This window comes from Musca autumnalis, unplaced genomic scaffold, assembly GCF_047663935.1.
Source record: "Musca autumnalis isolate F117 unplaced genomic scaffold, ASM4766393v1 scaffold_5, whole genome shotgun sequence".
Classification (NCBI taxonomy): domain Eukaryota; kingdom Metazoa; phylum Arthropoda; class Insecta; order Diptera; family Muscidae; genus Musca; species Musca autumnalis.
In genome coordinates this window covers 25356872-25378072 of record NW_027412088.1, presented here as the reverse complement: position 1 = coordinate 25378072, position 21201 = coordinate 25356872, and the positions used below count along the sequence as shown (strand labels likewise).

Sequence of the window (21201 nt, the reverse complement as noted above, 5' to 3'; positions counted from 1 at the left end):
TCAAATCTTGTCAAACGTCAAATTTGCTCACAATAATGCATTACTGTGAATTGCTTGTTTACATTTTGTATGCAATTTTATTCATAATAACGCATTTTTGACAACTGGTATGAAGATCACTTGTGTTTGGCGTTACACCTTTTTATTCCACCATGGTATCATTATAACCAGCGTCAGGCGATTAGGCGCCCGTGTGCGCTCATTTACCGTTGCTCTCTCCACACACAATATTCAACCCATTAAAAAGGCTTGCACTCACACATTGACAGCTCGTAAAGTATGCAATAGAAAAATATGGTGCCTGACCCTGATTATAACGGATTATTGTGACTGATATCACATAGAATAGGTAAACCATGATGCAATTAATAAGGTGAACCAGAAACCACAACAGCAAGGTTATTTTGATTGTCCTTTAAGCTGGCAAATTTTTTGTTTACGTTTTCATACGTTTAATTCACAGTAAAAGTACGTTTTATCTGTTATAGGTCATATTCCTCATAAGTCAGATGAAATCCAATGGATTTCAGATGAGTTTTCATTTGATGTATACGCAAAAGAATTGACAGTTGACTCGATTTCGTAAATGTAAACGTACTATAACAACGAATTTGACAGATTGTGTGAAATCAGCTGGTCTTAAGACTCCGGCACATGAAAACTTTAAGAACGAACTTGGCATCACTCACACTGTTTTCATGTGGTTGTTGTTCCTAACGCGCGACGCGACTTACAACGGATCGTATGCGCCGAGGCCATTACTTTTCCAACTTATGCTTTGCATCATGGTCGACAATTAAAGAGAACAATTCATTTTTGTCTCGTGCTTGGTCCTTGTTCACACCAGATGCTTTCATTGAAACAATTTCATGAAATCCAGGGTTCCTAGGTCGATTTCCATACAAGAGTAAAATCATGAAGTTGCTGTAGTGAGGAACTCGATTTAGGAATCCCTAAAAGTTTCAATGAAACCACTCTAGTGTGACCTTCGACTTAGTTTACATTTACGAAATCCACTCGATTTCAACTGTCAACTCCATTGTTTAAACGCCAAATGAAATCCAATGGATTGCAGATGAGATTTCATTTGACGTATCTTCAAAGGAATTAACAGTTGAAATCCACTCGATTTCGGAAATGTACATTTATTATCGTCCTGTTTTCTTCCCACTTTAGGAAATACACTCTCTACCTAACACGTGATTAATATTAATACCTAAAATATGTGTTTAGGTATCAGCATAAACGACGCCTTTATTTATATAAAAATGTTGTATGTAAATGTGGCATAAAATACGAAGACGAACATCAACAAAACAAATGTTTGGGACAAATACGTCATTTATTTTTATGATATTCTGTTGAATTAACAATTTAAATGACGCATGTTTTATAAAACCAGTTAGAGGTAAATTGGGTTTTGCAAAGTAATGCACACTCAAAGAAAGTAATTAGGAACAATTTAAAGCTTACATCGCAGATGTTTATTTTTTTATAATTTATGTATGACCACAAATTACTTATAAATATGAAAGTAATTATTTGTGTGACACATGAACATGTAATTATTTTAATATTTATTACTATGATTACTATCGATGTTAACTTGGAGTACGTTTATACTTGCGCTTATTGTTATGACACAATTTGCCCTAATATTTAAAGTGAATATATTTCAAACTTTAATTTTCTTTAAAAAAATCCATTAATATTAGTTTGTTTAATGTTTTAACACCAATGAACGAAAGGACACTTTAGAAATAACAATACTCTTAACATGTTATGGATTTTATTTTGCCAACCGCTTGTCTCATGTCAACGATCTTAACGATGTCTGTGGTAAATATTGACTTCATTGATAACCCTCAATTGCTGTGATGAAACATGAAATAATGACTTGTTGAAAAAATTTTATTATATCTGACAAACGTATTTTGGCAAAAAAAAAAAACACTATCTTCATTCAATACAGGTAGAACATAACTAACTTATACATGCAAAAAACACAAAATACAAATACGAGTATCATCAAGTACTCCATGCGCGCTCTGCACACTTACCTATCCGCAACATATTAGAATTCGATAAGTTATCGCTAAATTAATGCCAATCTAATAAAATACAATAACAAATAAATATATATACACAATTATATCAAATATTTTCCCATATATACAGCTTAGGTAATTTTGCAATGAATTCAGTCAGTTACGAAAATTTGTTAAATACACTTCTATTTGAATTTTAAACGGGCATAAGGAAATAACATTTGGCAAAAGTGAAGAAACAACAATAATCAGCAGCAGCTGTAAACGATCAGCAATTTTTAAACTGGAAGACCGTTATCTTGAACATAGCACGTGATGAGTGTTAACGATAATACGTCCAAGGACGATAAATCCTTTTATAATAAAAATATAACACTTGATGGTCAGAATGGTGTTAAAAGTGGTTCCACAGTGTAAGTGTTAAAAGACAAAATAAATAAATTAAAAAAAAACAAAATTATAAAAATAAACACAAAATAATCACACATCACCTAATGCGACCCTTTGTGAAATTGACGGAATTTGTGATTGAACATTTATATAAATTTTATTTGAAATTTATAACAGATTTTCGATGATTGGTACATAATGTGAAGAAAGTAATTCAATATTCTTTGGAAGGTCATTTTTGTTTTTTTATCAATTAAAAGTATACTTGAAAAAACGAAATCCGGATTAGATGAATGAAATATGAAATGCGATTTTGATTGCGCCACCAATATCCTTTAAATTATTTATTATTAAAACACATTTGATGTAAACAAAGCCCGATTTACAAAGCAACGACTGTCTTATCCCATGATTACACACGACAAAACTGTGTTATCGATTGTCAACAACTCAAAATGGGATATTGTAACGGACAATGGCAAAACCAAGTTTGATTTCATGAATGAAAACATACATTTTAAAATATTTAATTGATATTATAACTTTTCAAATATTTCAATATTAAAGTTAAGGCCTCGACACATAAGAAGCATGGCATTCTTGCTTAAGTCTCATATCTGGTAAATGACTAAAGACCGAGTTCGACCTAATTCAAATGTGATTCTGAAATCTTTTTATTAGGTCGAAGTTGGTCTTTAGTCTTTTATCAGATATGACTTTAGCAAGAATGTCATGCTTCTTATGTGTCGAGGCCTTTATTTCTTTTTTAGTTAATTAATGTTCATGTTTAACGTTAATGAATAGTTCAAAACAGTGTCCAGACATTTGTCACAACTATAAATGTATTGGTGAAAAATAGTTGTACCTTTGCTATTGTCAAAATTGTCATTTGTAAACACCAGGTTACTAGACGTTTACAGAAGACAATTTGTCTTAAAATACAGATTTACTAACACATATTGTGAAAACCTAAACAAAAATTGACAGCTTGAAGGACTTTCAATGAAAATAGTCTTGTTGTTGTAGTTTTTGGTTCACCTTCTTAATCGCATAATTTAAGCCACCTTGTAATTGCACCATGATCGACATAAACAAACAATTTAAACAATTCTATTTTTATACTTAAATGACATTTACAATAGCGCCTTTATAATAGAAAACCATTCTATGCATGGTATAAGTAAAGAGGTAGATTTAAATGAAAATAATCTATAGAACCCTTGTTTTTCCTGAATTCCTAAAACTTCAAAATTAGTAAACACAAAAGCAACAAGTGGTTTTCTTTACAATACCTTTTTTGAGCATTTTATAAAAAACGCGAAAAATTTATGAAGTGTCAAAGTTTCTCCACATAATCGAATTGTGGATATGATCAAATGATTGTTTCAATGCAAAGCTGACGAATTTCTTCCCTACAAATGTTCTGAAAACAATTTCAAAAATCATTGAATTCGATTGTTTTTAAAATCGTTTGGCATATTATTCAAACAGCACAAAGACATAAAGTAATAAAGACCTGACAAAATGCATGCAACAAAAAAATGTTTACGAAACTATGTATAGAAACATTAACCTTAACAGGTTGCAGTTAATTGAAAATCGCAACCAAGGAGGATCATTCCATGTAATGGTATCAGAAACGAAATTTATGAATTCAAGGATATGTTCAAGAATAATTCCATGTCAATTTGATCGGTAAATTCGGTTAAATACGTAAAAATGTATAAAAGAAAAAAATGTTATATCACCATATCGTGATATAACATTATGTTAAATTCAAAAGCCATTCACTGAAGAATGATAGCAAACAAAATGTCTTATCTTGTTGTATTTATGTCTTTGAACAGCACACACATTCACAGATTGTGTATATTGTTTTGAAGTTTTATGCTAAGTTTACATTTACGAAATCCACTCGATTTCAACTGTCAATTCCATAGCTCAAACGTCAAATGAAATCTCATCTGAAATCCATTGGATTTCATTTGACGTTTAAACTATGGATTTGACAGTTGAAATCGAGTGGATTTCGTAAATGTAAACCAAGCATTAGGTACACTCGAAAGAGAAAATTAAACTGACAGAAAACTTGTGAAAATATTACTTATTTTGGTGGCTCTATTCAGAATATTTTTTCCATAAACCGAAATAAGAATATATTTTTAAGTCTTCTGATTCATTACATAAATACCATGGTGGAATAATAAGGTGTTACATCAAATCATATCAAACGTCAAATTTGATCACAATAATTCATTGGTGTGAATTGCTTGTTTACATTTTGTATGAGATTTTATTCACAGTAATGCATTTTGACAACTAGTATGATGATCAGCTGTTTTTGGCGTTACTTACTTACTTAGCTGGCCCATTACAGAAAATCTGTTCCATAGACCGAACTAAGAAAAGATCACCAATTCTCTCTGTTTCGTGCTTCGCTTTCTGGAATACCGCGCCTTGTCATCTCGTCAACCACTTGTTTGCGCCATCTGTTCTTTGGCCTGCCAATTCTGCGTGCACCGCCATGTGGCTCTAATTTATACGCCTTTATAGCGGGTTCATCTTCGCCCATTGTTATGATATGGCCTAGCCAACGCAATCGCTGCATCTCGATACGTTTAACTATATTGATGTCGTTGTATAGCAGATACAGCTCGTGGTTCATACGACGACGATATTCACCGTCAACGCAGATCAGTCCGTAGATCTTTCGAAGAATTTTTCTTTCAAACACGCCAAGCACTGCCTTATCTGTTTGCGCAAGTACCCAGGCTTCGGAACCATACATCAGTATCATTTTTTTGTAAAGCGTTATTTTTGTTTGACGAGTTGTGGCTTTGTTTTTGAAGTGCTTACTTAAACCAAAGTAGCATCTGTTGGCCAATACAATTCTTCTTTTTATTTCACAACTGATGTCGTTTGTTGTGTTTACGGCAGTGCCGAGGTATACGAAGTCTTTTACTACCTCAAAATTGTAGGTACCAACTTCCACAGTTGGTTCGAGCTCTATGGACGCTTTGCGCGTCGACACCATCAATTTGGTCTTTTCTCCGTTTACCGCCAGACTCACTTTCGCAGATTCTGCTTCGACCTTCCTAAAGGTATCAGTTACTTCCTTTACTGATCGTCCCATGATGTCTATGTCATCAGCATAGGCAAGTAACATGTGGCTATTGGTGTAAATTGTGCCATTTCTTTTGACATTTGCATCTCGTATTACTTTTTCCAGCAAAATGTTGAATAGGTCACACGAAAGGCTGTCTCCTTGCCTGAAACCTCTTTTGGTACAAAACTCTTCGGAGAGGTTCTTTCCTATTTTAACTGAAGATCTTGTGTCAGTTAGAGTCATTTTACAAAGCCGATTGAGGTTTGCGGGGATACCAAATTCAGACATTGCTTCGAATACTTTTGAACGTAGCGGGCTGTCGAAGGCTGCTTTATAATCGACAAAAAGGTGGTAGGTGTCGATCTGCATCTCTTGGGTCTTCTCTAGGATTTGCCGCAGGGTAAATATCTGGTCAATGGTGGACTTGCCAGGTCTAAAGCCGCATTGGTATAGTCCAATTATTTCGTTGACCATGGGCTTTAGTCGTTCGCACAATATTCCTCACACTATCTTGTAAGCGATAGGGAGAAGACTTATGCCCCTATAGTTGGAGCATTAAGTCTTATCTCCTTTCTTATGGACAGGGCACAGGATGCCAGATGGAGCTAACTAGCTGATGCATACACCCTATCAGCGTGTCGCCTCCGGTTTTAAACAGCTCTGCTGGAAGGCCATCAGCTCCTGCTGTCTTATTATTCTTCAGCCGGTTTATTGCTGTCTTTACCTCATCTTGGCCGGGTGGTATACATTCAATACCATCTTCTGGGATTGGATCTGTGGTATCTTCGTCGACTTCGCTACTATTGGATACCAACAGTTTGGAAAAATGATCTTTCCATATCCTTAACAGACTATCTGTATCAGTTACCAGATTACCTTGCTGGTCTCTACAGGAGGATGTGCCTGTACCAAAGCCATCAGTTTGATGCTTGACTCTTTGGTAGAATTTTCGGACTTCATTCTTCATTCTCTAGTGCACTACGCGTTGCTACTGATTGTAAAGTAGCCCTATATGCCGCATTTTTCTCTTCGGTAGCAGTACGACACTCCTGGTCATACCATGGATTCCTTGGTGGAGGTCTCTGGTATCCAAGTACTGATTTTGCGGCTGTTTGCATGTAGTGGGCAATGTTTTGCCATTGTCCTGATATGTTATCGGGACGATGAGTGCTTTGATTAAGTAGTTGGGCCAGTTGAGTGGAATATGCTGTGGCTATCTGTTGTAATTGCAGCATACCGATGTCCATCTTCCGTGTTGTGTCTGTTCGCACTTTGTTTGCTACGTTTAATCTGTAACAAGGTAGTGGTCCGAGTCTATGTTTGCACCTCGAAACGCTCGTACATCCAACACGCTTGATGTATGTCATCCATCTATCACAACGTGATTAATTTGATTACTTGTTCTTTGATCTGGCGACAGCCAAGGTGCCCTTATGAATATCGAGATGCTTAAATCTGGTACTGCTAACTGCCATGTTTCTTGCAGCTGCAAAGTCTATCAGCCTCATACCATTGTCAGATGTTTCACTGTGCAGACTGAATTTCCCGACTGTTGGGCCAAAGATATTCCCCTTTCCAATTTTGACATTAAAATCGCCTAGAATGATTTTAATGTCATGGGCAGGTCATAAGTTTCTTCTTTGGTCTGTTCGTCCTTGTTTTCAGTGGGAGCATGAGCGCAAATAAAGCTGATGTTGAAGAATTTAGCTTTTAATCGAATTGCAGCGAGTCTTTCATTCACTGGGGTGAAGCTGGAGACCAGATGTTTTAACCTCCGTCCAACTACAAATCCTCAACCAAACTCATGCTTTGTGTCATGGCAGCTATAATGCAGTGCGTCACTAGAGTTGTATAGTTCATGAACGAATTAGTTCAATTGAACGATTCATTGAATAGAGCGTATGAACTAGATCAGTCGATATAGTTCATTATAGTTCAATAGTTCACTGAAATATAATCAGTCGGCGATCGTACGATCAACGAACGAACAATTCACAATCTAGTTCAACATGTCATTCACATATGCATAAACTTACGCCGTCGTCAGTGTTAAGTGATGCCTTCGTAATGTGATAAGTTTGTTTACGTTTTGGATCAAGGTACAATGAATAGCTGTTCGAAAGTGAAGATTTCTTCAAAAACACAACAAATTCCACATATTCCCATATTTATGTGCTTGTTCTAGATAGAAAAAAATAAACACACACGCACAAAGCTTTTTCGCGTTGACAGTTTCTACACACACACAACATAAGATTTTTGCTATTGTTTGTTTCTACTTGGTGTATGTATGCGTTTGATTGAACGATTACGATCCGAATGAATGAACTGGATAGTGAACTATGAACTAGATTACTGAACTAGTTCAGTTAAAAGAGCTGAACTATTGAACTAGATCTTTCCAATGAACTTGATTGTACAACTCTATAGCTCTGTTCCTTTACGTGCAAGAATCTTCAAGTTTTACCACTTTTTACTCGAAAAGCGTTCCTTTACTTCAGACACCATACAATTCACATGAGTGCAGTTTACAACTTATACTACTTTTGCCGGTTTTACCACTTTCAAAAGTAAAGGAACAGACCATATACGTCACCTTTAGGTGTTGTTGTGACGCCTTTCCCGTTCCATCGTATTTCCTGTATGGCAGTAATGTTGGCCTTGTACTTTTCAAGTACATCTGCCAATGCGTAAACTGCACATTCTCTATAAAGAGTGCGAACATGCAGATTCGCAGATCATGGTCCATAAAACGTTTGCGGGGGTCGTCAACTTTTGAGGGATTTGTTTTTCTTTTCTTTCGTTTTTTCATAGTTTTTTCATAGTAGGGGAGGGTTACTAACCCGAAGCCTGTTCTGTTCCTTTACTTTTAAAAATGGTAAAATCGGCAAATTTAGTAAAAGTTGTAAACTGCTCCCATATGAATTGTATTGTGTCTGAAGTAAAGGAACAGGTTTCGAGTAAAACGTGGTAAAACTTAAAGATTCTTGCACGTAAAGGAACAAAGCTATTATGTGCCAATTAAACTAATGCCTTGTTCATACTAAGGCTAATTCGCTCTCTATTCGTTGTTCGAACCCAAATTACGATATAATTACTTCATTTCCCCTACAAAATTTTGAGAACGAACAACGATTTTTGTACATTGTTCAATTTAAATTACTCTCAGAATGACGATAAAAAATGTCCCATCTCTAACAAATGAGAGAATTTATCGAAATAAATTAATTATGACACAAAAATACAACATTTAAAATTTTATCAAAAACCCAAACATTTTTGGAAAAACTGCAAAACATGAATGAAAAGTAAAAGGTTTAAAGACTAGTGTACATTCAAATCATAGCAAATTTTGTATTCTCTTTCATTGCAGTTGCATTTCTTGTCCATCGTTTCAAATTCCATACAAATTTAGAAACAAAAATCAAATGCCTGCCAAAAAGTCTGTATACCAGAAGTTATTTTGGCAGGTCTCTCTCTCATTAATTTTCAAAATAGAAAAATTAAAAGTTGTACTGAAAACACCAAAATTGTGAGAAAAAGTAGAAAATATGTGCTCTGTTCCAGAACCTGCAAGAAGCTACTATTTTTTACTACGATAACATTTTTTCCCTTATGTTATCGAAAAATATAGCAAAAATTAGTAGATTCTCGCAGTACTGGAACAGACCAATGAATGAAAATAAGTCCCAATTTACATTGGGCGAGTTTACTTGCGGCAATTGTCATTTTGTTGGAGAGAGAGGTGAGGCATATGGTAACCCTTTGCTTCTCAGCACCCTCTCTCACCGACAAACTGACAATTGCCGCAAGTAAACTCGCCCAATGTAAATTGGGACTAATATAATTTAATATTAAAATGATTCAGATATCAGATTCAGGACAAATATGTTTTTCAGTTCATATCAATTAATTTTACTCGTCTTTTGGTTGAAACTTTCTTTACAATCAGTAATTAAAAAGTATGAAAATATGAATCATGTTGCTGTGAATTGTGTACATTTCATATGAACGGGTTAATTCGTGTACGTGATTATGAGAGCGAACAACGTGATTCAAATGCTGGTATGAACATAGCATAAGGTAATTTCACTCTTCGATTGGTTGCCTAGGAATTATCTACCACAAAAAGGATTGTCCTTAACTGACCTGTTAATTAAAACACAAAAAGGAACAACGCATTATAGCTTCTAAAGGGACAAAAGGGTAATTATTTGAAAGTATTTAGCGACTTCATAGAAACACATTCTATCTGACTGTATAGGGAAACACGGATCTGACGGAAATAAAAACATTTACAAATATTTTCCAATGAAAATTGCGTATGTTTCATTTTTCTGTCCTGCTTAGCCAGTAAAGATAGCAACAATATCGAGAAATCATCATGATTGGCAAAAAACGAACGAACAGACTCAGTAACTTCGTGCTTATCTTTAATTTTCAAAGTGTAATAAATACTGATAAAATACCTACCAATCTAAATTTTGGTCATATTGACAGGCCTGTTGGTGATTAAGAAAGGAAAAGTGTCATTTACCTAATAGAGAAAAATTGTTGTTGCCATGACATTGAGATTTGTTGGCAGAGGACAATGACTTTTAACATAATCAAAGTGATTATGTTTATAATAATGATAAAAAAATAATAATGTACTTGTTCTTTTCTTTTATTTTTATGTCCAATAGACCAATAAATGGTGAACCCAAGAAAACCAGTTGGTGGAATCGGAAGAAGGGTACGGAAACACCAACTGAAAGCGAGACAAGTGAAGAAAATCCCAATGCTAGACCCAAGGATGATGTTGCACCTGTGGCTTTTTATAAAATGTTTAAATATGCCACACCAATGAATAAATTTATGTATATCATTGGTATTTTGGCAGCTGTGGCTACTGGTCTGACAACACCCGCCAACAGTTTGATTTTTGGTAACTTGGCAAATGTAAGTACACAAACTTCAAAGGTATTTACACTAACGTTTAAAGGGAGAAAATGATTTGTTATGATTTATTTGACGTAAAATATAGTGATGGGTTTACATTAACGAAATCCACTAGATTTCAACTGTCAATTCCTTTGCGTATACGTCAAATGAAAACTCATCTGAAATCCATTGGATTTCGTTTGACGTTTAAGCAATGGAATTGACAGTTGAAATCGAGTGGATTTCGTAAATGTAAACTTACTATAAGAAAAAAAAACTAGCAAATAATTAAAGATGGATTCACTTTCATGCAAAATAATTGCTTGTGTAAACCTACCCTTTGTTCTTTAAAAAATCTGTGCTTTTTATTTTATTTCTAGAGCATGATTGATTTTGCTTCACAATTTCAAAGCATGAAATATACCAGATCTGATCCAGCCGATCAGCTGTTGGATGCCGTCCAGACTTTTGCCTTCCAAAATACCATGATTGGTGTTGTCATGTTGGTATGCAGTTACATCTCGGTTACCCTGTTCAATTATGCTGCGCATGCACAAATTTTACGCATCCGTGGTAAATTCTTTAGATCGATTCTGCATCAAGATATGGCCTGGTATGATGTCAATCAAAGTGGTGAAGTTGCCAGTCGTATGAATGAGTAAGTATTTTGTTATGATATTAATACTATGTTTACATTTACGAAATCCACTCGATTTCAACTGTCAATTCCATTGCTCAAACGTCAAATGAAATCCAATTGATTTCAGATGAGTTTTCATTTGACGTATAGACAAAGGAATTGACAGATGAAATCGAGTGGATTTCGTAAATGTAAACATAGTATAAGTTATATTGAAATAGATCAGTCAAATTATTTGCAATGTTAAGATACTTTAATGTCATTTACACAAGATCTTGTAGTCGCGATTAACTGGTCTATTTTGATGTTTAATGTAAAACAGAAAGTAAACCGAAATGATCATTAAAACGAGCGCTAATGAAAACGTAGTACGGTTACACTAGAGATTTTTTGCCGGGTTAACCCACTTCGAGAGGATTTATTTGACGTTTGCGCTATGGGATTGACATTTAAAATCCAAACCCACTGGATTAATACGGTTAATTGTAACCGGGGTATTAATGTAAATGTAGTAACCTTATAGTACGTTTACATTTACGAAATCCACACGATTTCAACTGTCAATTCCATTGCTTAAACGTCAAATGAAAACTCATCTGAAATCCATTGGATTTCATTTGACGTATAATAGCTGGCTTACATTACGAAATCGAGTCGATATCAAACTGTCAATTCCTTTGCTCAAACGTCAAATGAAATCGAATTGATTTCACTTGAGTTTTCATTTGACGTATGTATACGCAAAGGAATTGATAATTGAAATCGAGTGTATTTTGTAAATTTAAACGTACTATAGATTTACATTAAGGCTACGTTTACATTAGCGCTCGTTATCGAGTGGATTTCGTAAATATAAACACACTATTAAAGGCCTCGGCACAACGGCTTCGTTGAGTGCCATATGAAACATATGTAAGTGATGCCAAGTTTGCTTTTGAAGTTTTTGAGTGGTTGTTGTTTTAAACGCGTGACACGACTCGAAACGGACTGATTGTACCGCTGCCTTTACAACAACCACATGAAAAAGTTGTAAGTGATGCCAAATTTTCGTTTGAAGTTTGGTTGTTGTTTTCAACGCGTGACACACAATGGATCGATTATGCCCAGACCAACAGCCGAAAACACATACAACGTTTGAGTAAAGTCTTGCATCATTTCTGGTAGAAGAATAAAAGACAAAGTGCAGCCAAGTTTGAATTTTTCTCTAATTTTTTTTATCAATGAAATGACACAAAACTTTACTGAAACGTTACATGTGTATCGTTTTAGGCTTCAAAAACAACAACCGCATGTAAAAAGTGTAAATGATGCCAAGTTTGATCTTGAAGTTTTCATGTGGTTGTTGTAACACTGCACTCAACAGAGCCATTGTGCAAAAGTATTGGATCCGGAGCTTTATAAAATCCGTATAATGTAAATGAGCTCTTAAGGCCTACGTACATAAGCTGCCTCGCCTGGTTGCCTTGCTTCTGATAAAAGAATAAAAAGAAAAGGGCAACCCAGTTCGAAATTTGCTCGGCCTCCTTTTTTCTTTTATTTTTATTATGTCAAAAATGAAGCAGGAAAGCAAGGCAATCAGGCAAAGCAGCTTATGTACCCAGGCCTGCGTACATAAGCTGCTCTGCCTGATTGCCTTGCTTTCCTGCTTCATTTTTGACATAATAAAAATAAAAGAATAAAGAAGGCCGAGGAAATTTCGGACTGGGTTGCCCTTTTCTTTTTTATTCTTTTATCAGAAGTAAGCAAGGTAAGCAGGCAAGGCAGCTTATGTACGCAGGCCTTAAGGTCTGGGTACATAAGCTGCTTGTCTGTTTGCCTTGCTTTCCTGCTTCATTTCTGACATAACATTAATTAAAAGAATAAAGAAGGCCGAGCCACTTTCAAACTAGGTTGCCCTTTTCTTCTTTATTCTTTTATTTTTGTTATGTCAGAAATGAAGCAGGAAAGCAAGACAGCCAGGCGAGGCAGCTTATGTACGCTGGCATTTACGGCCTCGGCAATACGGTCCGTTGAGTGCCGCGTTACCACAACCACATATAACAAAAGTAAAGCAGAAAACACACCCAACGTTCCAGTAAAGTTGGGCGTCATTTCTAATAAAAAAATAAAGAAAAATTTGATCTATGCTGCCCCTTGCTCTTTTATTCTTTTAAACGACATTTGCATTAGAGACTTTTACAGGGTAAACCTTCTTTATGAGGATCTATTTGACGTTTGCGCTATGGAATTAGCATTTAAAACACAGTGGATTTATTAAATCCGGTTAAGTACAAACGGGGTATTTTCAGAAATGGCGCCCAACTTTACTAAGACGTTGGATGTGTTCTCGGCTTAAGTGATGTCAAGTTTTCTTTTTAAATTTTCATGTGGTTGTTGTTTTTAATGCGTGACACGATCAAGCCGAAAACACATCCAACGTTTCAGTAAGTTGGGCGGCATTACTGATAAAGGTATAAAATAGCAAGGGCAACATAGATCGAATTTTTCTTTATATTTATATTTTATCAGAAATGACGTCCAACTTCAGTGAAACGTTGGATGTGTTTTCGGCTTCGCAACGGACTGATTGTGTCGAGCGCTCAAAATACGCGTGGCGCGACTCACAACGGACCGATTAATGGTGACGCGACCAAGACGAATACACATCCAACGTTTCAGTAAAGTTGGGCGTTATTTCTGATAAAAGAATAAACAGAGCAAGGGTAACATAGATCGATTTTTTCTTTATTCTTTTATCAGAAATTACGTCCAACTTCAGTGAAACGTTGGATGTGTTTTCAGCTTCGCAACGGACTGATTGTGTCGAGCGCTCAAAATACACGTGGCTCGACTCACAACGGACCGGTTATTCCGAGGCCTTTACGTCGTTCTGGATTTAGGAAACCTAGTGAATCTACTTACCTAGCTAAACACCTTAAAATCCCCTTCTCTTATCTTCCTCTTACAGAGATTTGTCAAAAATGGAAGATGGTTTGGCTGAAAAGGTTGTCATGTTCGTGCATTACATTGTGGCCTTTGTCGGTGCCATCGTTTTGGCTTTTGTAAAAGGTTGGCAATTGGCGTTGGTGTGTTTGTGCAGTTTACCGGTGACCTTCATTGCTATGGGTTTGGTAGCTGTTGCCACCTCAAAATTGGCCAAAAAGGAATTGAATGTTTATGCTGCAGCTGGTACCATTGCGGAGGAAGCTCTCAGTGGTATACGCACGGTAAAGGCGTTCGAAGGTGAATCTAAGGAAATCAACGCCTACAGAGAGACAATTGTTGATGCCCGCAAGCTGAATATTAAACGTAATTTCTTCTCTGGTCTGGGTTTTGGTCTATTGTGGTTCTTTATTTATGCCTCATACGCTTTGGCCTTTTGGTATGGTGTTGGCTTGGTCTTGAAGAACTATCATGGTGATTCTAAGTATAGCAACTATGATCCTGGTACCATGATTACGGTAAGTCGATGTTCAGTAGTTTTTTGATGATCTCTTATTTCATTTGTCTTCCCCTTTTAGGTCTTCTTCTCGGTTATGATGGGTTCCATGAACATTGGTATGGCCTCACCTTACATTGAAGCCTTTGGTATTGCAAAGGGCGCCTGTGCCAAAATCTTTAAATTGATCGATCAAATTCCCACAATTTACCCAATTGAACCAAGAGGCACCAGCCTTAATCATCCTCTGATACACATTGAGTTCCGCAACATTGATTTCAGCTATCCCACCCGTAAAACAGTGCAGATTTTGGATAAATTTAATTTGCGCATTAATCGTGGTCAAACTGTGGCCTTGGTTGGTTCCTCGGGTTGTGGTAAATCAACTTGTATACAATTGTTGCAACGTTTCTATGATCCCGATAGTGGTAGTGTACACTTCAATGATGTCGATCTGAAGGATTTGAACATTGAATGGTTGAGATCACGCATTGGTGTTGTGGGCCAAGAACCTGTGTTGTTTGGCACCACCATTTATGAAAATATACGTTATGGTCGTGAAGACGCCACCATGGAACAGATTGAAGCTGCCGCTCGTGCCGCCAATGCCATGACATTTATCAATAAATTGCCTGAAGGTTTCCACACGTTGGTGGGTGAACGTGGCGCCCAATTGTCGGGTGGTCAAAAGCAACGTATTGCCATTGCCCGTGCCTTAGTTAGAGATCCGGAAATTCTTTTGCTTGATGAAGCTACCTCTGCTTTGGATACTGCCAGTGAAGCTAAGGTCCAGGCTGCCTTGGAAAAGGCCAGTCTTGGTCGTACCACACTTATTGTTGCCCATCGTTTGTCCACCATTCGCCGTGCTGATCGTATTGTGGTCATCAACAAGGGACGCGTTGTTGAAAGCGGTACTCACAATGAATTGATGGCCTTGAAAGAGCATTACTACAACTTGGTTATGACCCAATTGGGTGAAGATGCTGAAGCCACCACCCCTGGTGTGGGACAAAAGGAATTCTTGCTCAATGCCAAGGATGAAGACGAAGAACACATTACCATTACAAAGGAGGATCCCGAAAAAGAAGCCTTGGTGGAGAAAGAGGAGAAATTCAATTTGTGGAATATTTTGAAAATGAATGCCGAAGAATGGCCTCAAATTTTGTGCGGTTGTATTTGTTCGATTATTATGGGTGCTGCCATGCCTTTGTTTGCTGTGCTGTTCGGTTCAATTTTGGAAGTTTTGGCGGTACGTGATGACGATGAATATGTGCGAAGTCAAACGGATACTTTCAGTTTGTATTTCCTTATTTGTGGTATTGTTGTGGGTATTGCCACCTTCTTGCAGGTAAGTTCTTGAGAACGTATGTTTTGGGTAGAAATTCATGTGTTCTTTCTACAGATCTACACCTTTGGTATTGCTGGTGAACGTTTGACCGAACGTTTGCGTGGCTTAATGTTTGAAGCCATGATGAAAATGGAAATTTCTTGGTTCGATGATCGTGCAAATGGTACGGGTAGCTTGTGTGCTCGTTTGTCTGGTGATGCTGCTGCTGTACAGGGTGTAAGTTGAATGTCTGATGCTCCGAAAACTTGCAATAGAAATTATTATATTTATCTTCCTTTTTCTCTAGGCCACTGGTCAACGTATTGGCACCATTGTCCAATCTATATCCACTTTACTTTTGGGTATTGGCCTTTCAATGTACTATGAATGGAGTTTGGGTCTATTGGCTTTGGCATTTGCCCCCTTCATTTTGATTGCCACCTACTTGCAGCGCAAGGTTATGGCCCAAGAAAATATGGGTACCGCTAAGACTATGGAAACATGTACAAAGGTAAGTTGAAAACTGTAAACACCAAAGATTACTTATCCACATTACTGAAATAGCTTGTTATCCACATAACTTGAGTTGCTTATCCATGTGATGCAAATGTCTTGGATTACTATCCACGTTATCCAAATGACTTAGATTGCTTATCCACGTTATTCAAATGACATGTATTGCTTATCCAAGTTATCCAAATGAATTGGATTGCTTACCCACGTTATCCAAATGACTTGGATTGCTTATCCACGTTATCCAAATGACTTGGATTGCTTATCCACGTTATCCAAATGATTTGGATTGCTTATTTAGTTATTCAGATGACTTGGATTGCTTATCCATGTTATCCAACTGACTTGGATTGATTGCCCACGTTATCCAAATGACTTAGATTGTTTATCCAGTTATTCAGATGACTTGGATTGCTTATCCACGTTATTCAAATGACATGTATTGCTTATCCAAGTTATCCAAATGAATTGGATTGCTTACCCACGTTATCCAAATGACTTGGATTGCTTATCCACGTTATCCAAATGACTTGGATTGCTTATCCACGTTATCCAAATGATTTGGATTGCTTATTTAGTTATTCAGATGACTTGGATTGCTTATCCATGTTATCCAACTGACTTGGATTGATTGCCCACGTTATCCAAATGACTTAGATTGTTTATCCAGTTATTCAGATGACTTGGATTGCTTATCCACGTTATTCAAATGACATGTATTGCTTATCCAAGTTATCCAAATGAATTGGATTGCTTACCCACGTTATCCAAATGACTTGGATTGCTTATCCACGTTATCCAAATGACTTGGATTGCTTATCCACGTTATCCAAATGATTTGGATTGCTTATTTAGTTATTCAGATGACTTGAATTGCTTATCCATGTTATCCAAATGACTTGGATTGCTTATCCATGTTATCCAAATGACTTGGATTGCTTATCCACGTTATACAAATGACTTAGATTGCTTATCCACGTGATCCAAATTACCTCGATTGCTCATCAACGTTATCCAAACGACTTAGTTTGCTTATCCACGTTATCCAAATGACTTGGATTGCTTATCTACGTTATTCAATTGACTTGTATTGCTTATCCAAGTTACCCCAATGACTTGATTGCTTATCCACGTTATTCAAATGACTAGGATTGCTTATCCACGTTATCCAACTGACTTGAATTGCTTATCCACATTATCCAAAGGACTTGGATTGATTATCCACGTTATTCACATAACTTGAATTGGTTATCCACGTTATCCCAATGACTTGAATTCCTCATCCACGTTAGCCACATAACTTGAATTCCTCATCCACGTTAGCATAACTTGAATTGCTTCTTCACGTTATCCACGTTACCCAATGACTTGGATTGTTATCGATGTTATTCAAACTTCTTGGATTGCTTATCCACGTTATAAAAATAACTTGGATTGTTTATCCACGTTGTCTAAAGGACTGTGATTGTTTATTCGCATAACTTGGATAGATTATACACGGTATCATGACATATCCAGGTTATCCGAATGACATGGATTGCTTATCCACGCTATCCACATAACATGGATCGCTTATCCACGTTATCCAAAAGACTTGGATTGCTTATCCACGTTATCCGAACACCTTAAATTTAATATTCGCGTTATACGAAATTACAAAAACGCCTACAAACGTTGATCAGGCCTTTAGAAAGACATTGACTCAAGATTTTTGTTTTTCTCTTTTCAAAGATTTTTTTTTAATGGTTGCAACTTTGAAATCTCTCTCCCTCTCTCTCTCTCTTTTTAAAGCGCCCATTCGAATCTGCTTCTAAAATTTGTTTCTTCTTTTGTTTAGCTTGCTGTTGAAGTGGTCTCCAATATTCGCACTGTTGCATCTTTGGGTCGTGAAGAAATGTTCCACAAACAATATATGGACATGTTGTATCCCGCTGTAGAGGTAAGCCTTTCGACTTCTAACACTCCTTATGAGCAATGTATGATTGTGTGTTTTTCTTTGATTACAGAAAGCCAAACGCAATACCCATTATCGTGGTTTTGTCTATGGTTTGGCCCGTTCCTTGATGTTCTTTGCCTATGCCGCCTGTATGTACTATGGCGGTTGGTGTGTTGTTAACAAAGGTATGGATTTCGGTAATGTTTTCAAGGTGTCGCAAGCTTTGATTATGGGTACGGCATCAATTGCTGGTGCCTTGGCTTTTGCTCCCAACTTCCAAAAGGGTATTTCCGCGGCGGAGGCCATTTACAAGCTGATTAAACGTGAACCGAAAATTGTTGATCGTCCCGGTGTGTCAATGCAACCATGGACCTCGGATGGCAATGTTTCATATAACAATGTGAAATTCTCATATCCAACACGTAGTGAAATTACGGTATTACGTGGCTTAAGCTTGGCCGTGGAAAAGGGTCAAAAGATTGCCTTGGTGGGTCCCTCCGGCTGTGGTAAATCAACTTGTATTCAATTGTTGCAACGTTTCTATGATGTCGATGATGGTTCGGTGACCATTGATAAGCATGATTTGCGCAATTTGTCATTGCATAATTTGCGCAAACAATTGGGTATTGTTTCACAGGAGCCCATACTTTTCGACAGATCCATTCGCGAGAATATTGCTTATGGTGATAATGTGCGTATGGTGTCCGAGCAGGAGATTATTGAGGCAGCCAAGAAGGCTAATATACACAATTTCATTGTGAACTTGCCAATGGTAAGTAAACGATGTTCTTTCTAGTTATTATGGGGACATTAAACTAATTGTCTCCTCTTTTTCAGGGTTATGAAACACGCATGGGTGAAAAGGGTACCCAGATGTCTGGTGGTCAAAAACAACGTATTGCCATTGCCAGAGCTTTGGTGCGTAACCCCAAAATCCTACTGCTCGATGAAGCCACTTCCGCCCTGGATGCCGAAAGTGAAAAGGTGGTACAAGATGCCCTCGAAGTGGCCAGTGCCGGTCGTACCAGTATCAGTATTGCCCATCGTCTCTCAACTATTGTTGATTGCGATATCATCTTCGTCTTTGAAGAGGGTAAAGTATGCGAATATGGTACCCACAAACAGTTGCTCGAAATGCGTGGTCTTTACTACACTCTCTACAAATTGCAAACGGGTGCTATGTAAAGATGAAGATAAATGGGATAACAATTGCCACTCCTGCCTCATACACATACTCTTTTCATTAGTGTTCCTCCTTTAGCCCATAAGATCCATCATACATACATTTTATACATTTAGCAAAATATATAGATAGGAATCGAACAAGATAATTAAACAAATTATGTACAAGTTGTTGTATTATTGTGTGCCGCCGTCGCAGACACGTTTTCTAGTAGTATTATTATAAATAATAAGAATTTAATTGTATTTTGTTATTGTATAAACAATATTCTAGAAAGATAAGTAGATAAGTTAACGAAGAAAACACACACAAAAACAAAAAAAAAACTCAGTAAGCACCACCACCACGTGTATTTATGTTTGTAGATAACTACCCAAAAAATAATGATTGTTTAATTGTTTTAAATAAACAGAATTTTATAAAAAAGATGATAAGAAAGGTGTTCTCATTACTCAGACTGACCGTTACTTTATGAACATTTGACATACAAAACGTGAGTCATGGCTCGGTTGTTTATCAATCCATCTTTCACCGATTACAAAGTGTCTCCGCTTAACTTAGAAATACAACTTGATAACACCACCATTTGATTAGGTACAAGGCCTCGATTCATCTTTTTTATTAAGAAACTTAATCGGACAACATGGGTGCATTGCATTTTTAGAAAATCAGAGGTTTTTAAAGTTAACGGAATTTTGTAGAACATTAGGTCTGCCTGGTTACCCTAAAATTTGAAACAATTTGTACCAATTGTTCCTGGAAGTCGTCTGCTAACGCAAAAGTCCAGCAAAATAGAGCGATTCTAGAGAGACATTTTGACGGTTCTTTTACTGAGTGTTTGCAAATTCTCGCTGGACAAATTTCTTTTTGCAACCACTTGCAACTCTTCTTCTTCCCGCAAAAAAATCAATCATCTGTTTTTATTTATTCGGTAATTTATGTTTGTGAAAATTAATTATATCGTCTTTTTGGAGAACAATGTGGCAAAGTGGAAAAATTCCTTTTTGGGTCATTTTCTTTTTTAGTTTTAATAAAATACAAAATTCTTTCTTGCTTTGGTTCCTTTAATGGCCGACAAATTGTTCTGTTTTGGCAAGTCAGCTGATTGTTTGCGGGTTTTTCCTAGGAAGGGGTTTCCTTGCAATTCTTCTGGAAAATTTACCAGACTACCTATTGCTGTAGTCGTCATTCTCGGTAACAATACAAGCAGGCTTCCTAACTTATAAAATAATAAATAAATGCTAATAATAATAATAATAATAATAATAACATTTAACGGAATTATCTCCATTTAAAATACTTTGATTTTTGGTGATGAATTGTGCCGAAGTACCGGATTTTCAGATAGAGATCTCCTAAGAAATAACTAGCCCTTAATGCAGAAGTCTTGGCTTAGATGTCGTTTAGGGGCACCTCTCGGATCGGGCTGAAGTTTTTACAGTAGATAGCCCTTGGTATCCTGAATACAACGATATATAATTTTCCGGGGGGTAGTTCATACTTCCCGAGATATGGGTCTTGACATTTTACAATTCTAACGTGGGCAATATGGGCATCGTTTTAAAGCTTATGGAGAGTACTTTTATGCACGACCTATTTTTAAACCTGTTTATAGAAGAATGTATTAAATTCCTGTTCAAAGCCGACTACTTAGGAAACTTTAAATTTACAAGAAAGTTTCGTTTGCGTAGCCCACTTTTGTCATTGTCCATAGGAG

General features: G+C 36.7%; 1 protein-coding gene across 3 annotated transcripts; it reads left to right on the top strand.

The window, feature by feature from the left end:
• Window positions 1-2170: 2170 nt before the first annotated feature.
• Window positions 2171-19605, top strand: Mdr50 (Multi drug resistance 50). 3 transcript variants are annotated; one of them, XM_073954895.1, is made up of 10 exons: window positions 2171-2461; window positions 10230-10485; window positions 10848-11125; window positions 14055-14547; window positions 14608-15873; window positions 15928-16089; window positions 16160-16363; window positions 18203-18304; window positions 18372-19073; window positions 19139-19605. In XM_073954895.1, exons 1-10 carry the CDS (start codon window positions 2364-2366, stop codon window positions 19484-19486), a joined length of 3909 nt encoding a protein of 1302 aa, XP_073810996.1. In that variant the 5' UTR covers window positions 2171-2363; the 3' UTR covers window positions 19487-19605. The 3 variants fall into 3 exon arrangements, with proteins under 3 accessions (XP_073810996.1, XP_073810998.1, XP_073810997.1); XM_073954897.1 differs by lacking the exon at window positions 2171-2461 and adding an exon at window positions 9406-9627; XM_073954896.1 differs by lacking the exon at window positions 2171-2461 and adding an exon at window positions 9497-9750.
• The last annotated feature ends 1596 nt before the right edge of the window (window positions 19606-21201 follow it).

What these genes read in the sequence shown, in the direction of transcription:
- Mdr50 (XM_073954895.1), top strand. Translation starts at nt 2,364, where the DNA reads ATGAGTGTTAACGATAATACGTCCAAGGACGATAAATCCTTTTATAAT. An exon ending in ATGCTGCTGCTGTACAGGGT is followed by an intron (nt 16,090 to 16,159) that starts GTAAGTTGAATG and finishes CTTTTTCTCTAG; the next exon opens with GCCACTGGTCAACGTATTGG. An exon ending in TGTTGTATCCCGCTGTAGAG is followed by an intron (nt 18,305 to 18,371) that starts GTAAGCCTTTCG and finishes CTTTGATTACAG; the next exon opens with AAAGCCAAACGCAATACCCA.